Source organism: Sycon ciliatum, chromosome 2, assembly GCF_964019385.1.
Source record: "Sycon ciliatum chromosome 2, ocSycCili1.1, whole genome shotgun sequence".
Taxonomy (NCBI): domain Eukaryota; kingdom Metazoa; phylum Porifera; class Calcarea; order Leucosolenida; family Sycettidae; genus Sycon; species Sycon ciliatum.
The window spans coordinates 8120873-8141832 of NC_088644.1; the positions used below are offsets into that span (position 1 = coordinate 8120873).

General features: G+C 45.7%; 1 protein-coding gene across 1 annotated transcript in view; it reads left to right on the forward strand.

Moving 5' to 3' along the window:
- The first annotated feature begins 1523 nt into the window (after positions 1 to 1523).
- LOC135810367 (inverted formin-2-like) overlaps positions 1524 to 20960 on the forward strand; it is a 20414-nt gene continuing 977 nt past the window's right edge. Inside the window, exons 1-18 of the mRNA XM_065323859.1 lie at positions 1524 to 2051; positions 4475 to 4630; positions 8387 to 8555; positions 8878 to 8993; positions 9234 to 9393; positions 10067 to 10100; positions 11340 to 11478; positions 12396 to 12638; positions 13336 to 14469; positions 14750 to 14908; positions 15131 to 15192; positions 15552 to 15654; positions 16028 to 16113; positions 16617 to 16717; positions 18713 to 18783; positions 19727 to 19834; positions 20371 to 20441; positions 20881 to 20958. Of these exons, the coding sequence (XP_065179931.1) occupies positions 1809 to 2051; positions 4475 to 4630; positions 8387 to 8555; positions 8878 to 8993; positions 9234 to 9393; positions 10067 to 10100; positions 11340 to 11478; positions 12396 to 12638; positions 13336 to 14469; positions 14750 to 14908; positions 15131 to 15192; positions 15552 to 15654; positions 16028 to 16113; positions 16617 to 16717; positions 18713 to 18783; positions 19727 to 19834; positions 20371 to 20441; positions 20881 to 20958 (3233 nt within the window). The 5' untranslated portion in view covers positions 1524 to 1808. The remainder of the gene's footprint in view (positions 2052 to 4474; positions 4631 to 8386; positions 8556 to 8877; positions 8994 to 9233; positions 9394 to 10066; positions 10101 to 11339; positions 11479 to 12395; positions 12639 to 13335; positions 14470 to 14749; positions 14909 to 15130; positions 15193 to 15551; positions 15655 to 16027; positions 16114 to 16616; positions 16718 to 18712; positions 18784 to 19726; positions 19835 to 20370; positions 20442 to 20880; positions 20959 to 20960) is intronic.

Below are 20960 nucleotides of genomic sequence, written 5' to 3' on the forward strand. Positions count from 1 at the left end.
TCGACGAGGCATTCAACGATCGACAGCACATTTACCGAATTTTCGTGCTACATTGCTCGAGGGTGGTGATAGAGGATTTCTCCCGGCAGATCCAGGCCCCATGGTATGACGGGAGGAGAGAGATAAAAAAAGCGTGCGCTGATGATTTGTGCAGTACTAAAACTGGGAAGTAAGTTTGTTGTGTGGCAATTATTTCAATTTTCAGCAGATTTGCAGGTCAAGGAGGCGAAACCAAAGTACAAGTGCGCGGAGTTTGTTTTTGTACAACCTGGCCAAATGAAGTAAGACAGTTGGTGCTTGGAACTTACCGGCTGTATTTTCACAACAGCTAGGTTGGCAGTGAAAATGTTCCAAGCATGGAATTATTTGATGGGGAAGGACGAGGAGCAGGATGAGACGGCTAGCGGGCAGGCCGACGTCAACGTTGAAGCTGTTTTGGAGAGCTCGGCTGATGGGCCAAACGGTGCCCAAGCTGATGCCAGCGGCGGCAAAGCGAAAGGGAAATTTCACATCGCTGCGCTAAGGAGCTTAAAAACCGCCGAGTCGACCATTGACGGAAGGGTAAGCTCAAGATGCTGTTGGCAATTTGTTTCTGGAGGTTGTTGTGTGTAAACAGTGGAGGATAGTAAGCGTGACCGTCAACCTGGGAGCGCATTGTTAGCGGTACTATCACAAATTTGCCGCATTGCTTTCCCGGAGTGCACATCAGTAATGCCATGCTGCGTAACTGGCTTTGGAGGACTATCTGTCTATCACGTCAGTTCATTAGAAAACAGAAGTACGAAAAGTGCACCAGCACACATACTGTACTGTCTGTAGTTGCACTTTACCACAACACAGTCTGTCCTTTGGCGACGTGTGCACAAGAGAAAAGTGACTTTTTCTAGCTCTGCAATGACCATGATTCATCAGTGACTCTATTTATTCATGTTCTTGGCGGACTGGATAATTTGATCATTGGAGGAGAAAACTGCGCGCAGGCGAGCTGAGAAATCCATGCACACTAGTATAGTCAGAGGATGAAAAGAACAGGTTGCTGAGATTAGAGAATAACTACTTACTGGCTGTCAGTGTCATTATCTACTTGCCAGTAAGTGGAAATACACATAGACATACTCACTTGATGGTTTGAGTTTGGGACAGCCTTGGCTTACAAAGACCACAGTTACAGGACACATGCCCATGCTGTGTTGGCATTAGAACAATGGCAATGAATCCAAGTACTTGATGATCAGCTGAGTGGTTAGGACTCTAGGCAGTCACCACGTTCCCCAGGGTGCATCTAACACTGGCACTAGTGCTAGAAGTGGTAGGGGAAAAAGAGAATGATCTTTTTGAGCATCAGGGAACACACTACACATGTTGTGCACTCAAGTACTTGAAATATCACCAGCAGGCACTTGAAAGTGTGAACGAAGTGTCACCTGTGGAAGAGTGGCAAGGATGATAGCAAGAGCATGCATCATGTTCTAGTAGGATTGCCTCCTGGTCCACCAATGCCAGCCTTGGCAAAGAATATCCCGCTGGGCTCTGGCTCAGTCAAAACAAGATGTTCAGGACTGTTCTGTGACTATTTGTAGAACTAGACACAGGCACAGCACACCCAAGACTGTGAGCCTCCCAGTGTGTACATGTAGGTGCAGGGAGAAAGGAGGTTTCAAAGTTGGTGCGGGTAGCATTCCGAATTTGCAGCTCGGGAGGTGGAGTGTACAGAGTTAGTTTTCTTTCGTACAACCCTGGCCAAATGAAACAATTTCCATGGTGTCAGGACTTGCAGGCCATAGTTCACAACATCTAGGTTGGTGAAAATGTTCCAAGCTTGGAATTACTTGATCGGCAAGGATGAGAGTCAGGATGGAACTGCTATCGGTGTCGCCTATGACAAGGATACAGCTGTTGCCTATGGCAAGGATACAGCTGTTTTGGAGAGTTCAGTTGATGGTAGTGACAGTCCTGATGTGCGACTTGATGCCAACGCCAGTAAGGCAAAAGGAAGGTTTCACATTGCAGCACTCAAGAGCATGAGGACCGAGTCTGGCATTAGGGAAAAGGTAAGCTTATGAGCCCACTCGGGTTTGGTTTTGTCACACGTACCCAGCGAATCCATGAAATGCACCTATCTGGGCTCTAAATTTGGAAAAATTGTCAGAGGGACAGAGTAAATTGTACTTCAGATGGCTCACCATACCACTGTAAAATACCTTCCCGATGTCACTGCGATACCAACGTTCTCCTATGGGTGTGTGTGTGTGTGTGTGTGTGTGTGTGTGTGTGTGTGTGTGTGTGTGTGTGTGTGTGTGTGTGTGTGGAACCACAAATTGGCCGCATTGAGTCTGTGTGTGCAATGCTAGGTGTAGCTCTTGGAGTTTGTGTTTCAAATTGCAAGCAGTTAAATTACACGTATTGGTCGTGCACCACTCCGGCACACTGTAGATAAGGTGACCACCCATTACACCACAACGTGCCTTGTCCTTTGGCATGTTTGTACGTGGGAGAAGCGAATATGTCTGGTCCGGCAACCACCGCAAATCCCACCACAACCACCACCACCACTACCACCACCACCACCACCTCCACCAAAGAATGACTTGATCCACTTGAGGTTCACACGACACTATAAGTTCTAGCATGTGTTGTCTGAAAAGAAGTATTGAAATCTCGATTGAAGACATTGGAAGTGTGATGGAAGTGCCACCTGCTGAAGCATTGACAGTGGCATGGATCCTGGATCATGGTGTATGGCAATGGCCTCTGCTGGTATCATTCTTTGCACAGCTTGATACCTTCAACCCGAACTCTTCACTACAGTGTGCTTGATGAAAATCTGTAGCAGGGGCGTCGGAAACGCTACGGTCACTACGGTATTGACCGTACCACTCTTTGTCCCAGGCACCCCATGAATCAATCAAATGCACTGATTTGGGCTCTGAGTTTCGAAAAAATTCCGGCAAAGGCGCCACCCCAACCCCATGAGTAAATTGTACAGGTCGCTGATTGTACCACCCTAAAATATCTTCCCATGCCCCTGTGTACACTGGGTACACTGTGTACCCAGTGTACCCAGTGTACACTGTGTACACTGTGTACACTGGGTACATGGCCGAATGCTGCTGCTGCTGCTGCTGCTGCTTACCCGTGGTGACGCACATTGAAGCGCATGTCTCTATATCCGAGCATAAGCACACCCTCACATACATTAAATTTTGTATAAGTGCATGGGCTTGTAAGTGCATGGGCTTGTAAGTGAGCCCAATCCCGCGGCACACTGGCGCCACCATGATGCCATCTTCACAGGATTTTATGTTCAATTTCCTAATTCCATACTTGAAACTCGATTACAAGCGTATGCACATACAATGTATTATGTGAGACCAATCGACCTTCAGCAAATTTCGAATATGCCAAAAAATCACTTACAAACGCATGGCCTTAAATGTGGGTCACTACCGTACCCTTTATTTTTTGTGAAAGCGCCAGACCAGCTGATGTTGTGAAAGGGAGCCAATCAGCCTCCGGTGTACAGTGAGACAAGTAACTTACTTTCATGTCGAACTTTGATTGTACTCCGAACCGGTCAGTTTTTACTACTACACGTACAGTAGGATATCTATACATTGTATACCCTCAAGGACGTCATCATCTCAATCAGTTTTCACCACAGTCATGCACTTGACAAGAGGCTAGAAGCTCCAAGCATCACATCCGGTTCATTGCCCTAGAGTGGCCTCTCTAAAGTTAGAAGTGACCTGTACGTATCCCGGCTTATGATGATCCTGCCAGTCCGGGTTCCTCAGGGTTCCTCAAGTCGGGGCTGTAGAATTTTCTTCAGATCTGCAGATTATGCCAACATTGCATTTTGCAGCAAAAGTAGGATATGAAATGGCAGGAGGTTTCCTGAGCAGCTACAGTTTCTGTTGAGGCTTCTTGTGGGTCTTGAATGCCCACAGGTTCTCTACGGGCAGGCATTACCATACTGCAATAGGTCTAATGGAGACACTGCGGGAGACAATCCAACATCATTTTCTGGCATTTTGTTAGAGCTGCTCAGCTGGTCTATTGTCTTGGTCACTCTTTTCCATGAGCTTCTGTTGTGGGCTCTCACTCTATGAACACACAAAGTGTGTGAGTCTTCAGAATGGCAAACTTTACAGCAAACTAATCATGCCATAATTGTAAGAGCCACATATCCAGCAATATACCACAATCACCATGGAAACGGAATAGGTAACCTACATGTATCATCCGACCCTAAATTTCCAGTGACCGTTCTGAATTGAGTAAAAGATAAAATGTGCTGCCAAGTGGAAGGTGCGACGTGCTCCTCGTGTGCTCCGGATGGCAGTCGAGAGTCAGTCAAGTGTCAAGTTCGGCAAGAAGCGTGTGTTTCTCATTGGCACAACCAACTTGATAAAATGTGCCTTCGAAACAATTTTTTAACTTCTGTTGTTTTCCATTTAAACCCTTTGCACTGCAGCGCAGTTCGTTAAGCAATGCAAACCTCATGGAAGCCGATCCAGAGCTATGCGTCAGCTTGTTTCGCCGCTCCACCAGCTTCACAGCACTGCACAAGCGCTTGATGAATGCGAGCCCCGAGTGGATTGTCAGCTTTCTGGAGAGCGAAGGCTTGGAGGTGAGTGCCTGTAGCGGTTATTTATTGTCATGGCGTGCTGGGAGCAACATTGTTTTTTGCATTATTAATTAAAACCTTCTCCATACGGTACTTTTAATTAATGAGCCGAGCCAAGCAAAAAGGTGGCTTAGGCATAATTTTTGGAAAATTCTTTTTTCATACCAAAGTGATATCTATCCAACTTCCATCATGGAAATTTTGGTGCCCATCTGAAATTTATATGTGTCATAAATAAGCATACATTGTGCACATGCCACAGAATGCCTTATCAATGACACCAAGTATGTGAAAACCTGCCTGAACTCCAAAATATGGGACACCAAGTGGAGACAAAGCTTAGCACATGTGCATGCAATACAAGACGAACGAGCACTTATGTTCCAATAAGAAGATCCAAGAAAGAAGAAAAAACTGATCTAACTGTTATGTGTCTCATGTAATTTCATTACGCAACACGGATTTTCATTTCCTTCAATGATGTTGTGACTATATTTTCGCTGGACTGGGAAACATCGCATCTTACCAAGACAATCCGTCATACTCTCTCCAATCACCTATGCCAGCATGAATTAATCCTTTCATGTAGCTCGTAGTGTTGTGCCAGAGATCGAACTCCATTGGCGTCTTGCCCCGCTCTAGTAATGGTTCATAAATCCGCCCAGTCCACATTCCTTCTCCGTTTCTCTCCGTTTTTCTTTCCTTCCAGTTGCATCTTCCTTTCTGATCTGTTTTACTTTCTCTTTTCGTTCGTCCCTCTTGATATAAATTTTGTACTTTGTACTGTCGAGGCAACGAACTGAAATAATAAAAACCAAACCAAAACCAAACCATTGGTGTAATGCCCTTGCACCTACCGTAGGTCCAGCAGACTGCACATCGCTGAAAAGCGGGACTGGTTCTTTGTGCGTCCTAGTCCACGTCATTCTCCTTCCCTGGCAAGGATAGTGGTAGAAGGCGCCATGGGATGATATGCTACCAGGTAGAGTCAATGCATCGCTTCGTCGTGTGGCACTATTTCCTTGAAATGAGGAAATTTTGGAATTCGGTACGCCACGTCATGAACACTTGAAGGTTCTAGTAGCCGAAACAAGGTGAAACATCGCAGCAAGAGTGAACTCACTAGGCAGCTTGTCAGAATGATAGTCGCAAGGCGTCTAGACGTTTCCCCACAGCTACATGCATACTAGCCGCTCTAGCCGTGGCCACGATGTGAAACACAGCCACTATGAATGAGTGGGTCTTCTTCAACCAGTGGGGTTGGGCGCACACAGAGACAGAATGTCATCCTGCTCACCTCCACATTCTCTAGAACGCTCCATTACGATCTCTGGCAGCGCGGAGACATCCCCACAACGACGAAAGAGTAAACACTGAAGAAGTGTTGCTCAAAAACAAAAGGCCTCTTTCTTCTTCTTCTTGCAAACTTGAAAGTGAAATATTTTCGCGATTGCGCTTGAGTAGAACTTCACGAACTGTGACATTTTTGGTGATTTTCTCGATTGTTGGCAAAATGCTCGGCGCTCGGCGCGGCTCGAATAACTATACCGTAATATGTATCTATTATTAACCGATTAAAGAGGTCAATATATGAAATAAAAACCGAGTAAAAGACCGAGGTCCCCCGAGGTCTTTTACGAGGTTTTTATTTCATATATTGACCGACTATGAGGTTAATAATAGATTTATCACGACTTGCCTTACTCGAACCGTTCTCCTCAGCTTCTTCTTCAGCTTCATTCCGACCGTCCTTTCCACTTCTTTGTAAAGTCGATCGATCGGCTTTCAAATTTTTTTGGGGTTCCCGGGAGTTGAAAAATAACAACTACATGTACATGTACCTTGATGGGCACGCGTGGCTCCAAATGTGGTGTGAACCGTTCATGTTTGATTATGCACGCATGCTCCAAATCCGGCGCATGCTCCATTCTCAGCATTTTCTTTCAGCTCCACACGTGGCGAAGGTTGCCGATTTGACCATGGCATCTCGTTTTGGTGATTCAAGTGAAGCAGAGAGAGATAAACTCTTGGAAGATGCTGTTCCGAAGTCTACTAAAGTGGCAACTGCAACGTGGGTGAAATTGTTCACGGAGTTTTCGTCAATTGATGTCAAGGCCTGCTCCTCAACCGATTTGGCAACTGAACTGGAGAAGTTTTACGCAGTTTTGAAGAAACGAGATGGCACTGTCTACAAAAGGAACAGCTACATCGCTTGTCGAGCAGCTCTACAACGGTATGTTTCTGAACTTGGCAGAACATTGAATATCTACACCGACAAGGAATTTACGCGTGCAAATGCTGTCCTGAATGCGGTTCTGAAGAAAAACAAAGCTGAGGGCAAAGAAGAGAGTGTGCTTCACAAGGATCCTTTGAGCGACCAAGATTGGGAGAAGGTCTCTGCATACTTTAGTAACGTTGAAGCTGAGGACGATCCTGTCAAGTTGTGCAGATTCGTCTGGTTTACAATCTCGTCCCATTTTTGCCTACGAGGTCGCGAAATTCAAGCGCAGTTGCAGAAGGATGACCTTGTGTTCCGAACCGATGAAGATGGCTGTGAGTACGTAATATTGTCTAAAGATTTTATGAGTAAGAACCATCAAGGTGGTCTGGCCGGATCCTCATTCGAGACTGCGGGCATAATCACGGATCGTCGGCAAGTAGCTGTCATCAAGCTGTACATTTCTCATCTGAACCCGTCCTGTCCACGTTTATTTCAGCGAGCCCAGCCTTTCAGTAAGTCTTCAACAGTGTGGTACATGAACATGCCACTGAGCCACAATCTGCTCGGTAAAATGATGGGTAAAATCAGTGAAGAAGCGAAACTGTCGAAGTCGTACACCAACCACTGCGTAAGGGCGAGCACAATATGCCGCATGAAGGCAGCAAATATGGATGATCGAAAAATCTGCGCAGTGTCTGGACACAAGAACGTCGCGAGTCTGCAGTCTTACGACCGGATTCACCACTCTGAAGCGGTTCAGATGAGCAAGGCGATCGACGGTAAGGGTGTTTGTGAATCTGCTCAAAGTGCTCCTTCTCATTCTGCTGTGTCTGCTTCTGTTGTTGCATCTGCTGATTCCGCTGAATCTGCTCCGTCTGATTCTGCTCCGTCTGATTCTTCTTCTTTTGCTGATGTGAAAAAGGGTCTTGTTTTGAAAGATTGTACGAATGTCACTTTCAATGTTGTCAACAACCACAATTCTTGGTTGCATCCACAGAAACGTACTTTTCCTTTCTCACTGAAATTGAACAAGAAGCCCAAAAAATGAAATTGTACCTTTTGCTAGCTTTTTGACGTTTTCTTATGGCTTGCCAGAATCTTTTCCTATTCTCTGTTTTGCTGCGTGCTTTCTGCTTGCTGACACAATACAGATTTTTGTGCTGTTGCGTTTGTGCTGTTGCGTTTGTGCCTGTGTGAGTCTTGCATGCGACTTCTTGATTCCTAAAAAGGAGTCAATATAAGGAGTCAATATAAGGAGTCAATAATGATTTCTAAGCGGTCAATATATGCTGATATTTGACCGCTTAGACATCACAAGTTTCTGTGGGGGTCAATAATAAGAGAGTGATAAACCGTAATATACGTAGTAGGACATCTACCAAAACTTTCCTGAAGTTTCACTTTGTGAATTGATTGTGCCTGTGTGTGGCATTGAGCACTTTACGCAAGGGTTTAGCAACATAGCTTGTGTTGAATTGATTGTGTGTATTGGTGCTGTTGGTGAAGGTACTAGTAGTTGTTTCTCTTGTTCAATGCAGGCTATCTTCGACGCCTTGGAGGCCATCTTTCCTAAGCATGGCACCAGCATCTATCTGGCAGTCAAGCAAATGGAATGTGTGCAGTGTGTGAAGGATGTCTTGAATTGCCGTGCTGGACTCGAGTTCCTGATCAGGAACTCCAGACAGTACTGCGGGCAGTTGGCCAAAGGTTAGCGGCATGGGAAATTTCATTTTTTATGATTTCCCAGCTAGGTCAGTAACCATGGGAATTTGGCTGTGATGTATATTACCATGGCAATGTTCGGATTTCCCTTTTTGATCACAGTTGCTTGGAAGCCAACGATGGTTTCTGGAAAACTTCTAATCATCATGGACATGTAAGCGATTTTGGAAGTTTGTGGTGTTTTCTGTGTGTGTGTGTGTGTGTGTGTGTGTGTGTGTGTGTTTCTGTGTGTGTGTGTGTGTGTGTGTGTGTGTGTGTGTGTGTGTGTGCGCGCGTGCGTGTGCATGCGTGTGTGTTTCCACTGCAGCACTGAACACACAGAATGTTCTTGTGAAAAAGCAAGTCCTGGAGCTGCTGGCGTGTTTATGTGTTTACAGCATCGACGGTTATGATATTGCTCTGGACACGCTAGAAGCCCATCAGGTTAGAGTCGGGATGAGAGTGAACTCGATGAAATGTCTTATCAATTCAGTGGTTGACAAAGTCGAGCATTGTGTCATGCTCGCCTTGACCTTGACCCCCCCCCCCCATAGGCAAACCATGTACTTCAAAATATTGTTATGTGAAAGGCTATGTTGACACTATCATCTGCCAGTATCCACCTGTTTTATTGTTGTACAGTGGTTGATTATCTTGATTGATTTCTCTTTGTTCTGACTCCAGGCACTTGTTGGCAATCGCAATCGCTTTGAGTCGCTCATCACTGAGCTGGAGCATAGCGAGATTGAACCCTACACCGCTGTTGTTGTGCTACTTGTCAATTGCATCATCAACACCGAAGATGAACTAGAGGATCGTCTCGAGCTCCGCGATGAGTTTATAGGTACTGGAAACTTATCGTATAATTATGTGCTTTGACGTTGTGTGGGCATAATGTAATTTTCTTCTCCACACTCCCTGTATGTGTGGGTGGCATTGATGGGTTCAAGGGATGAAATAATTCTGTCCACAGACTATATCTAATGTGTCTTTTTTCCTGTATTCATGGCAGTAGAAGTGGTGATGCTGTGGCTAAACTAGCAGCTACATATTTTAGGCTAAGGCCTGTGGAGAATCCATAAATACAAAATACAAGGTGCTGTAGAGATTATTCCAAAGAGGTCATCATGCTCGATCGCTTATACTTTGTATGGCGTGAAAACCAGTGCTGGTAGTTACTGAAATTTGAATGTCGAAGTATTGTGTGGTGTGCGAACCATACAGACCTGGCTATTTGGGTGGAAAACCAGCGCCTGTGCCTATGCTTAGACACTCCATGCAAACTATTTCAAAAACAATCATGGTTAGTGAGACTTGACTGGAGGCCGAGCCGCATTCGTAGGAACGCCACCACCCTCTACCGATCTCTCAGTATTTCAAATGATGATATGGACACATACTCTCTAGCCTTTGGAAAAATGACATCGACCTCTATTGAAGCAGTAACTGTTGTAAATTTCTGTGATCTTGTTTTCTTTGCATGTGATTGCTATGGGTGAACTGGTGTCGTCTTGAAGGACTGGGACTCTTGAAAGTGCTGCAGCCATTGAGGTAAGTTGGCAAGTTCCAAGTTATGCTCCATTCTGTACTGTGGCATTCATCACCATTCCACCATTGAAGACTGCAGTAATATTCGGACTCCGTTATGCGTACACTACTACTGTACACTTATGACTGTATGCGTTGCATGCTGTATGTAAGTCACGCAGGCCGTTTCCCGTAGGACAGAACTTTTGATGTGCTGCTCTCACTGGCCCGGGACTCCTCTTGTGTTTGGCTCTCCTGCTGGTTGTGCATTTCTTGCTCCTCATTAGTTTACTCTTCTATGTCTCATTGTCCAAACTGTATTGAGAATACTACTACAAAAGGCTAGTTTACTGGTATTCAGCAAGGTTCATTGTTCTGTGTCTGTGGTATGGTGAAATTTGATTTCAAGTACCCCGGAGATCATAATATCATAGCACAACAGCATGTTTATTTTCATTTTCTCTTGCTTCACGAGCACTAGGGAGACATCTCTCTATGCAGGTGGTACAGAATATTGAATGTTGAATGCGAGGCTCCGACATACAGTGCAGACACACAGAGTACTCACTCGATACTAAATGTATTGATGCACTTGTATACGATTTCCGCAAGTGCTCATTAGACCTACAGTCGAATGTCACTTATCCGGTCGCCAGTTATCCGAGCACGTCGGTTATCCGACAAGCCCGGGAGTGGTAATTTTATGACTCTCAACAGTAAAATTCTAAAAAATTAACCTTTTTTTGTTGTGTATTATACGGTGTGATATGCATTTACTTAAAGTAGATGTGGTCAAGTATGCTACCATATATGTGTACATGGAGCAATTCATGAATATGCATGAATATACAGTGGTCCCTCTATAATCCGGCACCATTTGTGCCACGGAAATCTGCTGGATTAGGGAGGGTGCTGGATTAACAAATCTGATCTACTGCTGCAATGTGCATGAAGAGGACATTTGGCTACTGAAAATTGTGCTGGTTTATCGAGGGTGCTGGATTATGAAGTGCCGGATTAGAGAGGGACGACTGTAGTTGGGTATTGTGTACATAAATCAGTGAAATCCAGCCATATATGCACATAAAAATGATATCAGTTATCCAACGTATCCAGTTATCCAACATGCCCGATTCCCGAAGTGGTCGGATAAGTGACATTCGACTGTATTTTGATAATGTCCTTGGCAAAGCTGGAGTAATTAGCACAGTTAAGTGCCAGATTTAAATAATGTATTTTCGTTCGTCTCCATTTGACTTTCAGATTCTCAGCCGACGAGGAAATCCTGACGCAACTGGACATTTTTGAGAAGGAGCGCGCAGAAGACCACGACCGTCTCGTCACACCGGAGGGCATTGACTTATCAAATCCTACACATGTGTTTCGATTCGTCAAGAACCAGGTGAGAAAGAACTGTGACCAAGGCGCAGGACAGCATAGATTATCTTCAATGTAATTTGTTAGGAGACGAAAATCGGACTTACCCAGCTTTTTTAAATAGAGAAATGGTGGTGAAAACACGCCTGGAGAATGACGATACATACCTGCTCACACAATCTTCTCAAAGCTGCAAAGCTCTGGCAGAGAGCGCTCGTCTTCTTCATTCTGCCAGGTGTGTGTTTCTAACACAATTTCCCTACTGTACCCTAAAAAGATACGTATCTCATGAAAAACCCTACACACACCATCCTTAAAGCCAGAGTTAGCAAATTGGGAGCAACCCACCAAATCCTGAGCTTTCTCCCTGTACACCATACAATGTAGCATCTCTAAAATTGACTCGGACTGCTAAACATAACCACCGCCATATTCCCAAATGTGCAACACATCAAATTTTGATTATTATTTGTATCCCTGGCTAAATGACCTCACTGAACTAGAAATGCTTAACAAGTACTGTAAATATACAAATTTTCGGCAGCTATTTAATTTCGGCTATATTCGGCACCGACCCAAAACGCCTAAATTAAAACGCCGATGAAATTTTTCACAGTATCTGTCGCACTATACCATGCCCTCTACCCCACGCCGAAAATAAATCGCCGCCGAAATGTCAGAGATCGTGAAGTGCCGAAATTTTGCAGCGCCGAAATTTTGTTTATTTACAAAACGGTGACGCCCTGTCTTTAGTGACCAGTCCACGGCTTACAGGAAACTGATCATCATGAACAAGGTATCTTTGGAAATAGGAAAATATATAGCGAGACTCGGTTTGTGGCCTGGGACGATGTTTGGGGACAGAAGTTTGTTATTCTCTTATGGTACTTGCTCATTTAAAATTCAACACAGTTTCACTGCTCTGCTTGGTGACTGCGGTAGGTGAATGCTACAGCGCAGGAGAGCTACTTCCTTAGTATGCTCCAGCAGTTACTGGTGCTAGGGGACCAACGCAATGCAGAAGACAGCAAGGAACTAAGCAGTGCCGAGGAACAGTTCCTGAACGCCAAGTGGGAGATTGCCAGCCGTATGCTGCAGCGCATTGTGCAAGCGCAGAGTGTTGCCGACCTGGACGATTCTTGTCGTTTGACCGTCGGTCAGATGAAAGATGCCATTGAAAATGTGGTAAGGCAAAAACCAGTGACTTCAAATCTCCCTAGACATTCTTCTTCCATGACTGCACGATATCATTACACCGAGTTTATTCTTATGAGTAGCTATCGGCATCAGTTTAGTTTGGCATCAGTAGCTCTATCCTGATACTGCCACGCCGGTATTTCATGATTACAGTGAAACCTCGTTAGGAAGAACACTGATAAGACAAATGTTTGCCTAAGAAGAACTAGTATTCGTAACTGTATTCGATAAAACCCTATGTATTCACTGGGTAAGACATTATGGATAAGAAGAACTCCCGTTATTGCGAACAAATATCATCGGTCCCTTGATGTTCGTCCTAAAGATGTTTGACTGTATTTTCATTACTACCGAGCCCAGATGATCTTTTCTAAATTCCAATGGACAAATCCGTGAGCTGCAGATGAAAATTGAGACCAGCAAATGTACCACCATTAACAATAGATGAGGAGAAGAGATGGTGAAGATCTAATACTTAATATCTCACTCTGAATCAAAATGTAACAGTATTTTGAATTGCTTCAAAAAGTGTGTGTATTATGCATGTGTGTGTGTGTGTGTGTGTGTGTGTGTGTGTGTGTGTGTGTGTGTGTGTGTGTGTGCGTGTGCATGCGTGTGTGTGTGTGTGTATGGGTGTGCGTGTCTGTGTCTGTGTGCGCTTGTTTTGCAACATTTTACCATTTAGATGAAGCATGTGAAGGAAGGAGAGAAGGCAGACTCAGCTGCTTCTAAGGGACAGCCTGCAGCAAAGGGAAGTCCGAAGACAATTGGCCGAAGGCTGCAGAAGCGCATGTCAACAAGAAGAGCCATGCGATCAATGGAAAGGAGCGCATCTGTCATGCTTTCCACGGATGAGGAGAGCGATGAAGAATTTGAGGATGCAATGGATGATATATCCAATGTCACTGTGAGCATTCCATCCACCAAACCATCGTCCTCTTCTTCAGTCATTGAAGCTGATAATGATGAGTCCAAAGTGGAACAAATCATTGGAAGTGTATTGGCCAGTGACACTGCAGACCATGCTGTCACCATTGATCAGACAGTGGAAGCAAAGGCCGATGATGCCGGCGAGGAAAGTTCGGTGAAGCCATCAGAGGAGGTAGCAGAGCAGAGTGAGTGCACGGCCCAGTCCAGTCCTCCAGAGAGTGAGCCTCCGCCTACCCCCGGTGCTGCTCTACTTGAGAAGTCTGAAGAGGCAACAAACACGTCATCACCGCCACTGATCAATGTCGAGGTCACAATGGGTACTGATCAAGAAAGTGAAGTGAAGGCTGACCATGCATCCTTGTTACCAAATGAGGTTCAGTCTCCACAGCCACCAGCTGCATCACCGCCTCCTCCATGTACTGCTTCTGATAAAGTCACACCACCGCCTGCGCCTCCCATGCCCGGAATGGGTGGTCCACCTCCGCCCCCACCCATGCCCGGAATGGGCGGTCCACCTCCGCCCCCACCCATGCCCGGAATGGGTGGTCCACCTCCGCCCCCACCCATGCCCGGAATGGGTGGTCCACCTCCGCCTCCACCCATGTCCGGAATGGGCGGGCCACCCCCGCCCCCACCCATGCCCGGAATGGGTGGTCCACCTCCGCCCCCACCCATGCCCGGAATGGGTGGCCCACCTCCGCCCCCACCCATGGCTGGTATTGGGGGTCCACCTGGGCCACCCCCTCCACCAGGTGCTGGTGGTCCTCCACCACCAGGCTTCTCGATGGCTGCGTTTGGTATGATGGCTAACGTTGTGACGACTCCCGCAGGCCGGAAACCAGCCACTAAGCTGAAGAAGCTCAACTGGAGCAAATTGTCTGCAAACAAGGTAAGAAAATTTCCAAGAATGCCATGGGTAGTGTAGGTTTTATTTCTTTATTTTGTGTCTTGATGACCTACAATCATCTACTGCACCGTCGACCAATAGCACTTTGCAAGGGTTGAAAGTGACAGCACTCTTGTTCATGTCACAGGCCTCGAGTTTTGTGGAGGAACGAGCACTGAAAAGGGAAGTACAGCTTTGTTGAGGGCTCAAATAGTCAAAGCTGCCCTTTTCTGTTTCTCACTGGATATCGTGTCATTTGTACGTATGGCTGGTTTTGTAACAGACTCACCAGCCACAAGCTGAAACAATTTGGAAGAAGAAAATTGACTTAGTAGACCTGAAGGATGACCACTACAAGGCGATTGAAGTTCTTTTCTCGGCAAAGCCGCCAGCAGCTAGCGGTGGAGCACAGAAAAAGACTGAGGAAAAGAAACCGAAAACGGTAAGAGGTGCCACAAACTCACGAACAGTAATAATTATTGTGTGCATGGATGTGTCGGCTTTTGTTCATACTTTTTGTGCTAATGACAATGCATCACTGGATTGAACTGTTGATTACTGCAAATAACAAAGGAACCATGGAGAACATCCAAACGGTGCTGTATCCAGCACTCCTCAACTCACAACAGTCATTAATTTTGATATTGATATTTGCTATGTATAGGTGTCTCTGGTGGACGGAAAGACGGCTCTGCAAGTTGGAATTTTTGCACGCCAGTTCAAAAGGTTTGCTTTCTCTCGATCCATCCATCCATCCATCCATCCATTATAGTTACACTATGTTGACTCTAAACCCAGAATTTGCTCAGCGCCTGTAGCGGCAGAGAGTTTCACACAAGAATAGGAACCGCTTTTGGATAATTGGCAATGCAACAGAAAGCTTCACACATACTGATAGCAATCTCAAGGAGTTGTGACTTTCTGTTTCCTCCCTAAAATGAATGGACATTTTATTATGATAATGTACATCACGTGCCCCTTTATTGAATTTCAATCCCTCCGCTTGATCGTCTGTAGTCCATGTGGCTTTGTATATGCCTCACTGTTATTTTTCTTTTGTCATGTTTATATTGTACGGTGTGTAGTCCAATGCCAGAAGTCATCAGCTGGATTGAGCTGTTGAAGGTAGACAAACTGGAGGTGGATCAGCTGAAAGGATTGGAGAGAGTTTTGCCTGATGAGTCTACGGTATGTGCGTGATGCTAAGGTTGATTTCAATTCTGTACCAGAAATGCTCTAGAAAATGGCTGAGACCGGCATGCTGACAGGATAAATGAGAACAGTATGGGGGTGAGTGCATCGTTTACATTGACATAGACTCCTGGGCTTTGGCCGAATTTAATTACAAATTCATTGAAGGTTGTTGACCAACTGAGTTGCAGCAATATTCAAATCACTTGTATGGCATGCTGGCTGCATTGATGAAGAACAAAGTACTGGAAATTAGCCTAATTAGGGATTTTGTTAGGACTTGAATGGATCTGCTTTCTCGAGTCTTGCAGACATCTCGCTCAGTCGCTAAATGCAAATCACTCATGTATGTCTCCTGTCTGTGTTGCAGCTTGATTCAATCCGTACGTATCCCGGAGATCAGACCAAGCTGGGGGAAGCTGAACACCTCTTCTTAGCCATGGACAAGGTTCAAAGGTATAGGGTGGAATTCAGGTGTCGTAAATGTGCATATGGGCAATTTTCTGCCCCTTTCCAGACCTTTGCCAGCTCTTTCTGTTCGTTATATGGATACCAGTATGATATCTGGGAGCCTGAATATCGCCTATTCAATGTTACGCCATTTTATAAATAATGTTGAAACACGTTGTTTGGATCCAGCAATACCAAAGAGAACATGCAACCCACAAGCAAACACAGGCTTTTGGAAGGTGTGAACTGTGATTTCCAATTGATGGCAGTGCTTTCTATGCAGGCCTGCCTTACTTATGTCACACATGTGGCATTGGTGGCCTGTGGCTGCATGTGAGCTATCAATACACTTTGCACAGCTGTGACGAGGACTATATGTGAGGCGATAGTTACGGAACTGCCATTTGGACACACATTTCATGTTGATTACATGTATTGGACTGGACTGGACTGGTGTGCGGAGTATCAATTAGTGTATTTGTCGATGCTCTGATATTCCCTGCATGCAGCATCGGCCTTCGAGTTGAGATCATGATTCTGCAACATGAGTTCAAGGAGGGAATCGACTTCTTGAAGCCAGAAATACACACTCTCCTCACCTCTATGAAAGGTAAGGTTGCTCAAGTCATGGACAGAGGAAATGTTCTGAAAATAATTTTTGACCACAGCATTTTCATTGAATTGTCAAGTATTACTTCCTCCGCGTCATTAAAATTGTCGCTTCCCAGAGCGATTTTTCGAAAATTATTTTGTCCACTCGAAGGGCACAGAAATCAGCTAGAAATTGAGGCAGAGCATTGTCGACGGGCCAAGCTTTAGTTTGTGACCCCCGCTTCGCTGCACTTGCAGCTAAGGTCGACATCTTCATCAGAGTTTGAGGCAGACCCTTCGGCACTCAACAAGACGCTGAACAAGACGCGCGTTCAAATTCAGGTCAAGAAACTTCGTTTTCAGGCGATCCATGCCTCCAGGTGCCAGGCGATGAAGGCAAGCTAGCATTTTTCAAGTACACTGTAACGACATTCCAGCGGGACAGGGTAAGCAGTTCCGCACCTTCTTTCCTTGGCAAGCGCTTCGCTGATTTTGTTGGTGTTTTCAGACCTGTTACCTTCGCAGCCACATGCGCCACAAGTAGCCCATTTTAGGAATTTGAGACCACTTTGTTCTTGCCATCGCCAACTTCAGCAGTTCGTATTCAGGAGAGATACCAGGATTCTTATACCCGAGCTTGCAGTCTTGACAAATGCCCACGCGAACGATGTGGGACGGCACGAACTCCAGAAAACGAAATGCGCTCTGGGGCGGAATAGTGCGGAGCGCGATGAATTTGCTTGGTGCGGAAGAGAGCTCCGACAAAGTTCGAGACCACCACGGCTTCAGTGACAAGTAGACATTGGGCAGGAAGGGTAACACCAGTGTTCGAACACAGAAAACAGCGATTCCGACAGTCTGACTAAGACGAGCCAAGTCACAAATATTGCGATGTGCGAAGCGACAATTTTAATGACGCGGAGGAAGTAGATGAAATGTTCAGTGAAATAATGGCGTAAGGTTGTGATAGACTGTACTTTAGGGGTAGTCGCAAACCTTTTTCTGTCGTCCCTGAAACGAGCATCATTCGTTTGGGAGGGGGGGGGGTGCGAGCCAAAATCGCAAGTCGACCGACACGGTACATATGACATGTACATGCATGCGATTTTCGTCCTCCAGCATAGCAAGTTGTGTTCGTTTCAGAGGTAGGGGACGGGTCCGAGTACGAAATGAACGATATTCGTTTCAGGGACGACAAAAAGCCAAAATGGCAAGTCGACCGACACTGTACATAGAGTGAAACCTGTTTAAGGCGACCCCTCAAGGGACGAGAAAAAGTGGTCGCCGTGGCCAAGTGGTCTTCTTATCCAGGTTCAGTGGGTCACGTGACCATATCCACACGTCATACATCATTTTGATCAGTGCATCATCGTGCACACACCTATGCTGCTCTAGCACGACTCATGTGCCTGGGGTCCTCAGACCTGTCAAATGTCGTGCATGCACCATTTACATCTACGCTTCCTGCACTGATGTGTAGATCTACCATGCCTGGTGCACCATGCAATGCGTACATTTACATGACTAGCACTAGTGCACTGTGCAGTGCGGTCGCGGGTGGGTGGTCGTCGGTCGCGTTGAGCGAGTGGTCGCCTTATCCGAGGTGTTTTGAACGTGAATGCGTCCGTGACAAGGAAAAGTGGTCGCTATGGTCGAGTGGTCGCCATATCCGAGTGGTCGCCATGGTCGCCATGGTCGAGTGGTCGCCATTACAGGTTTTACTGTATGACATGTACATGCATGCGATTTTCGTCGTCCAGCATAGCAAGTTGTGTTCGTTTCAGAGGGAGGAGAGGGGCCCGAGTACGAAATGAACGATGTTCGTTTCAGGGACGACAAAAAACTTTTTGCGACGAGCCGGCCTTAGTCACTGCAAAGACATAGCAGTACTTGATAATTGTGTCACTCTCCACTTGAACGATATGTGTGCAGACGTAAATTCAGATAGGATTAGTTTAGCACGTCGTGACTGCTAACATGTTGTGTCCTTGCTAACGGTGTGCTTTGTTGACAGAGCTGCTGGCATCAGAGTGCTTGCAGAAGCTGTTTCATTTGCTGTTACTGCTTGGTAACTTCCTCAACCATGTAAGTTATCTGAAATACAATGTTTGCAGCTATTACAGTAAAACTCCACCTAATCCGCGCAGGTTGGGACCAAACACTGCCCGTAACTGGGAATTTCCCGCAACTCGGAACATACATGTACATGCCTACTGCATGCACGTAAACATTTTTGTGTCAATCAATAGTCTGTGGGGTCGTTTTTAGTTGAATTTTTGTAACTCTGGACTCTATATAGGTCAGTAAGGTGCCCGGTACATGGCCGTGCCTGGTACATGGCCGTGCCCGGTACATGGCCGTGCCCGGTACATGGCCGTGCCCGGTACATGGCCGTGCCCGGTACATGGCCGTGCCCGGTACATGGCCGTGCCCGGTACATGGCCGTGCCCGGTACATGGCTGTGCCCGGTACATGGCCGTGCCCGGTACATGGCCGTGCCCGGTACATGGCCGTGCCCGGTTTATGAGCATCCGGATTAGAGGGGTTTTACAGTAACTTTAGTTAGATTTCACAGATGCTCACAGAATGACAACATTTTGGAATTTGTTCTCAAAGTCCCAGCTTGCCCACCGTACAAACGGTTTTGCATACAAAATCACTCGGTTTGTAGTATGTTTTCCCCCCAAATGACCTGGTTTTCAAACCCCACGATACTGTGTTGCTTCAGCTTGTGATAGCACATGCAGATCACTTGTCGTCAAACTTTCCATAGACATAATTCCAATAATTCATCATGATACAATACTGCACTTTAGTACAAGTAGGACTAAGACGTGATATTCACCCTCCACCAGAAGCAATCAGCCGAGTGTGGACTGTTATATTCAAATTTGTAAGTGTTGGTGCTGAAATGTTAGGGCAACCCTGAATTAGGCATGTTTGTACCATGTATTTGAACTGTCCGCAACTATGTGTGTTGGATATTAGATAGTGCCAATGCCTTTGTCCCTGATATTTTTTACTGCAGGGTACATTCTCTGCTAACGCTAGTGGATTCAAGACTGAGAGTGTTTTGAAGTTTGATGACACACGTTCCAACAAGCCACGTGTCACGTTTGTCCACTTTCTTGCCGAGGTTAGTAATGTTGTGCACTGTATTGTCCTTCTCCGAAGTGGTACCTTGAGTAGGACTACAGTAAATGCTAATTTCGACTTGTAATCCACTGTTTGAACCAACACCTAGTCGTGTTGTGCGCTGTACTGTCCTTCTCCGAAGTGTCATCTTGAGTAGGACTACAGTAGAATAATAATACTTTCTACTTGTACTCAACTGTGTGAGTAAACACCTAGTCATGTTGTGCGCTGTACTGTCCTTCTCCAAAGTGTTACCTTGTGCAGGACCACAGTAAATACTACTTGTGCTCCACTGTGTGGATCACCACCTAGCCATGTTGTGCACCTTTTTATCCTTCTCCCAAGTGTTGCCTTGTGTAAGATTCAGCTTTCTATATACCCCACTGTCACATTGTGTGGATCAAAAGCTTTAGTTGTCATCCACCATGAAACATATGTAGAGCAACATTAATGAGCACATTAACCATTCGAATTGTGCGTTGTCTTATCATGTCCATCGGTCACTGTCTTTACTGATTTAATGACTGCCATATTCAGCATGCTGAGGAAAACTGCAAGGAACTGCTGCAGGTGTTCGATGAAGTTCCAAGCCTGGCCAAGGCATCCAAGTAAGTGTAAACATGGTGTCTGCTGGTTTCACTATGAGCAGTGTAACAGTGCAACAGAAGCCTTCTTCATCTTTTATTGAGAGTCTAGCCCGATGTGGATAGGCGAGAAGGCAGAAATGCAAACAAGTCTGACATAATTGCATCAAGCACAGGTTGTTGGTTGCTGAGTTCTATTTCTAGACATATTCACCATTCCGGGGCTATTCTTGCCATCCTTAAGCGGTCAGATGTGAAGCATGTACCATATTGATACGTTGTGTCTTCTTCCCTCACCGTATCTCATTTCCAAGAAATCATGCACTCCAGCACAGCTATGGGTATGTACGCTCTACTCACTCTGTGGCTGTTGAGACTGAGAATCTTTTCTCCTGACCATATTATCGCTGCAAAACAAGATGACGTTGTGTTGCTTGCATTTCCTTGTCTCATTGTTTGCTAGATTGTCATTTGACCACTTGAATGGGAAAGTTAAGCAGTTGGAAAGCAAAATCAAGAAGCTGGGCAAGACGCTGGAGAAGC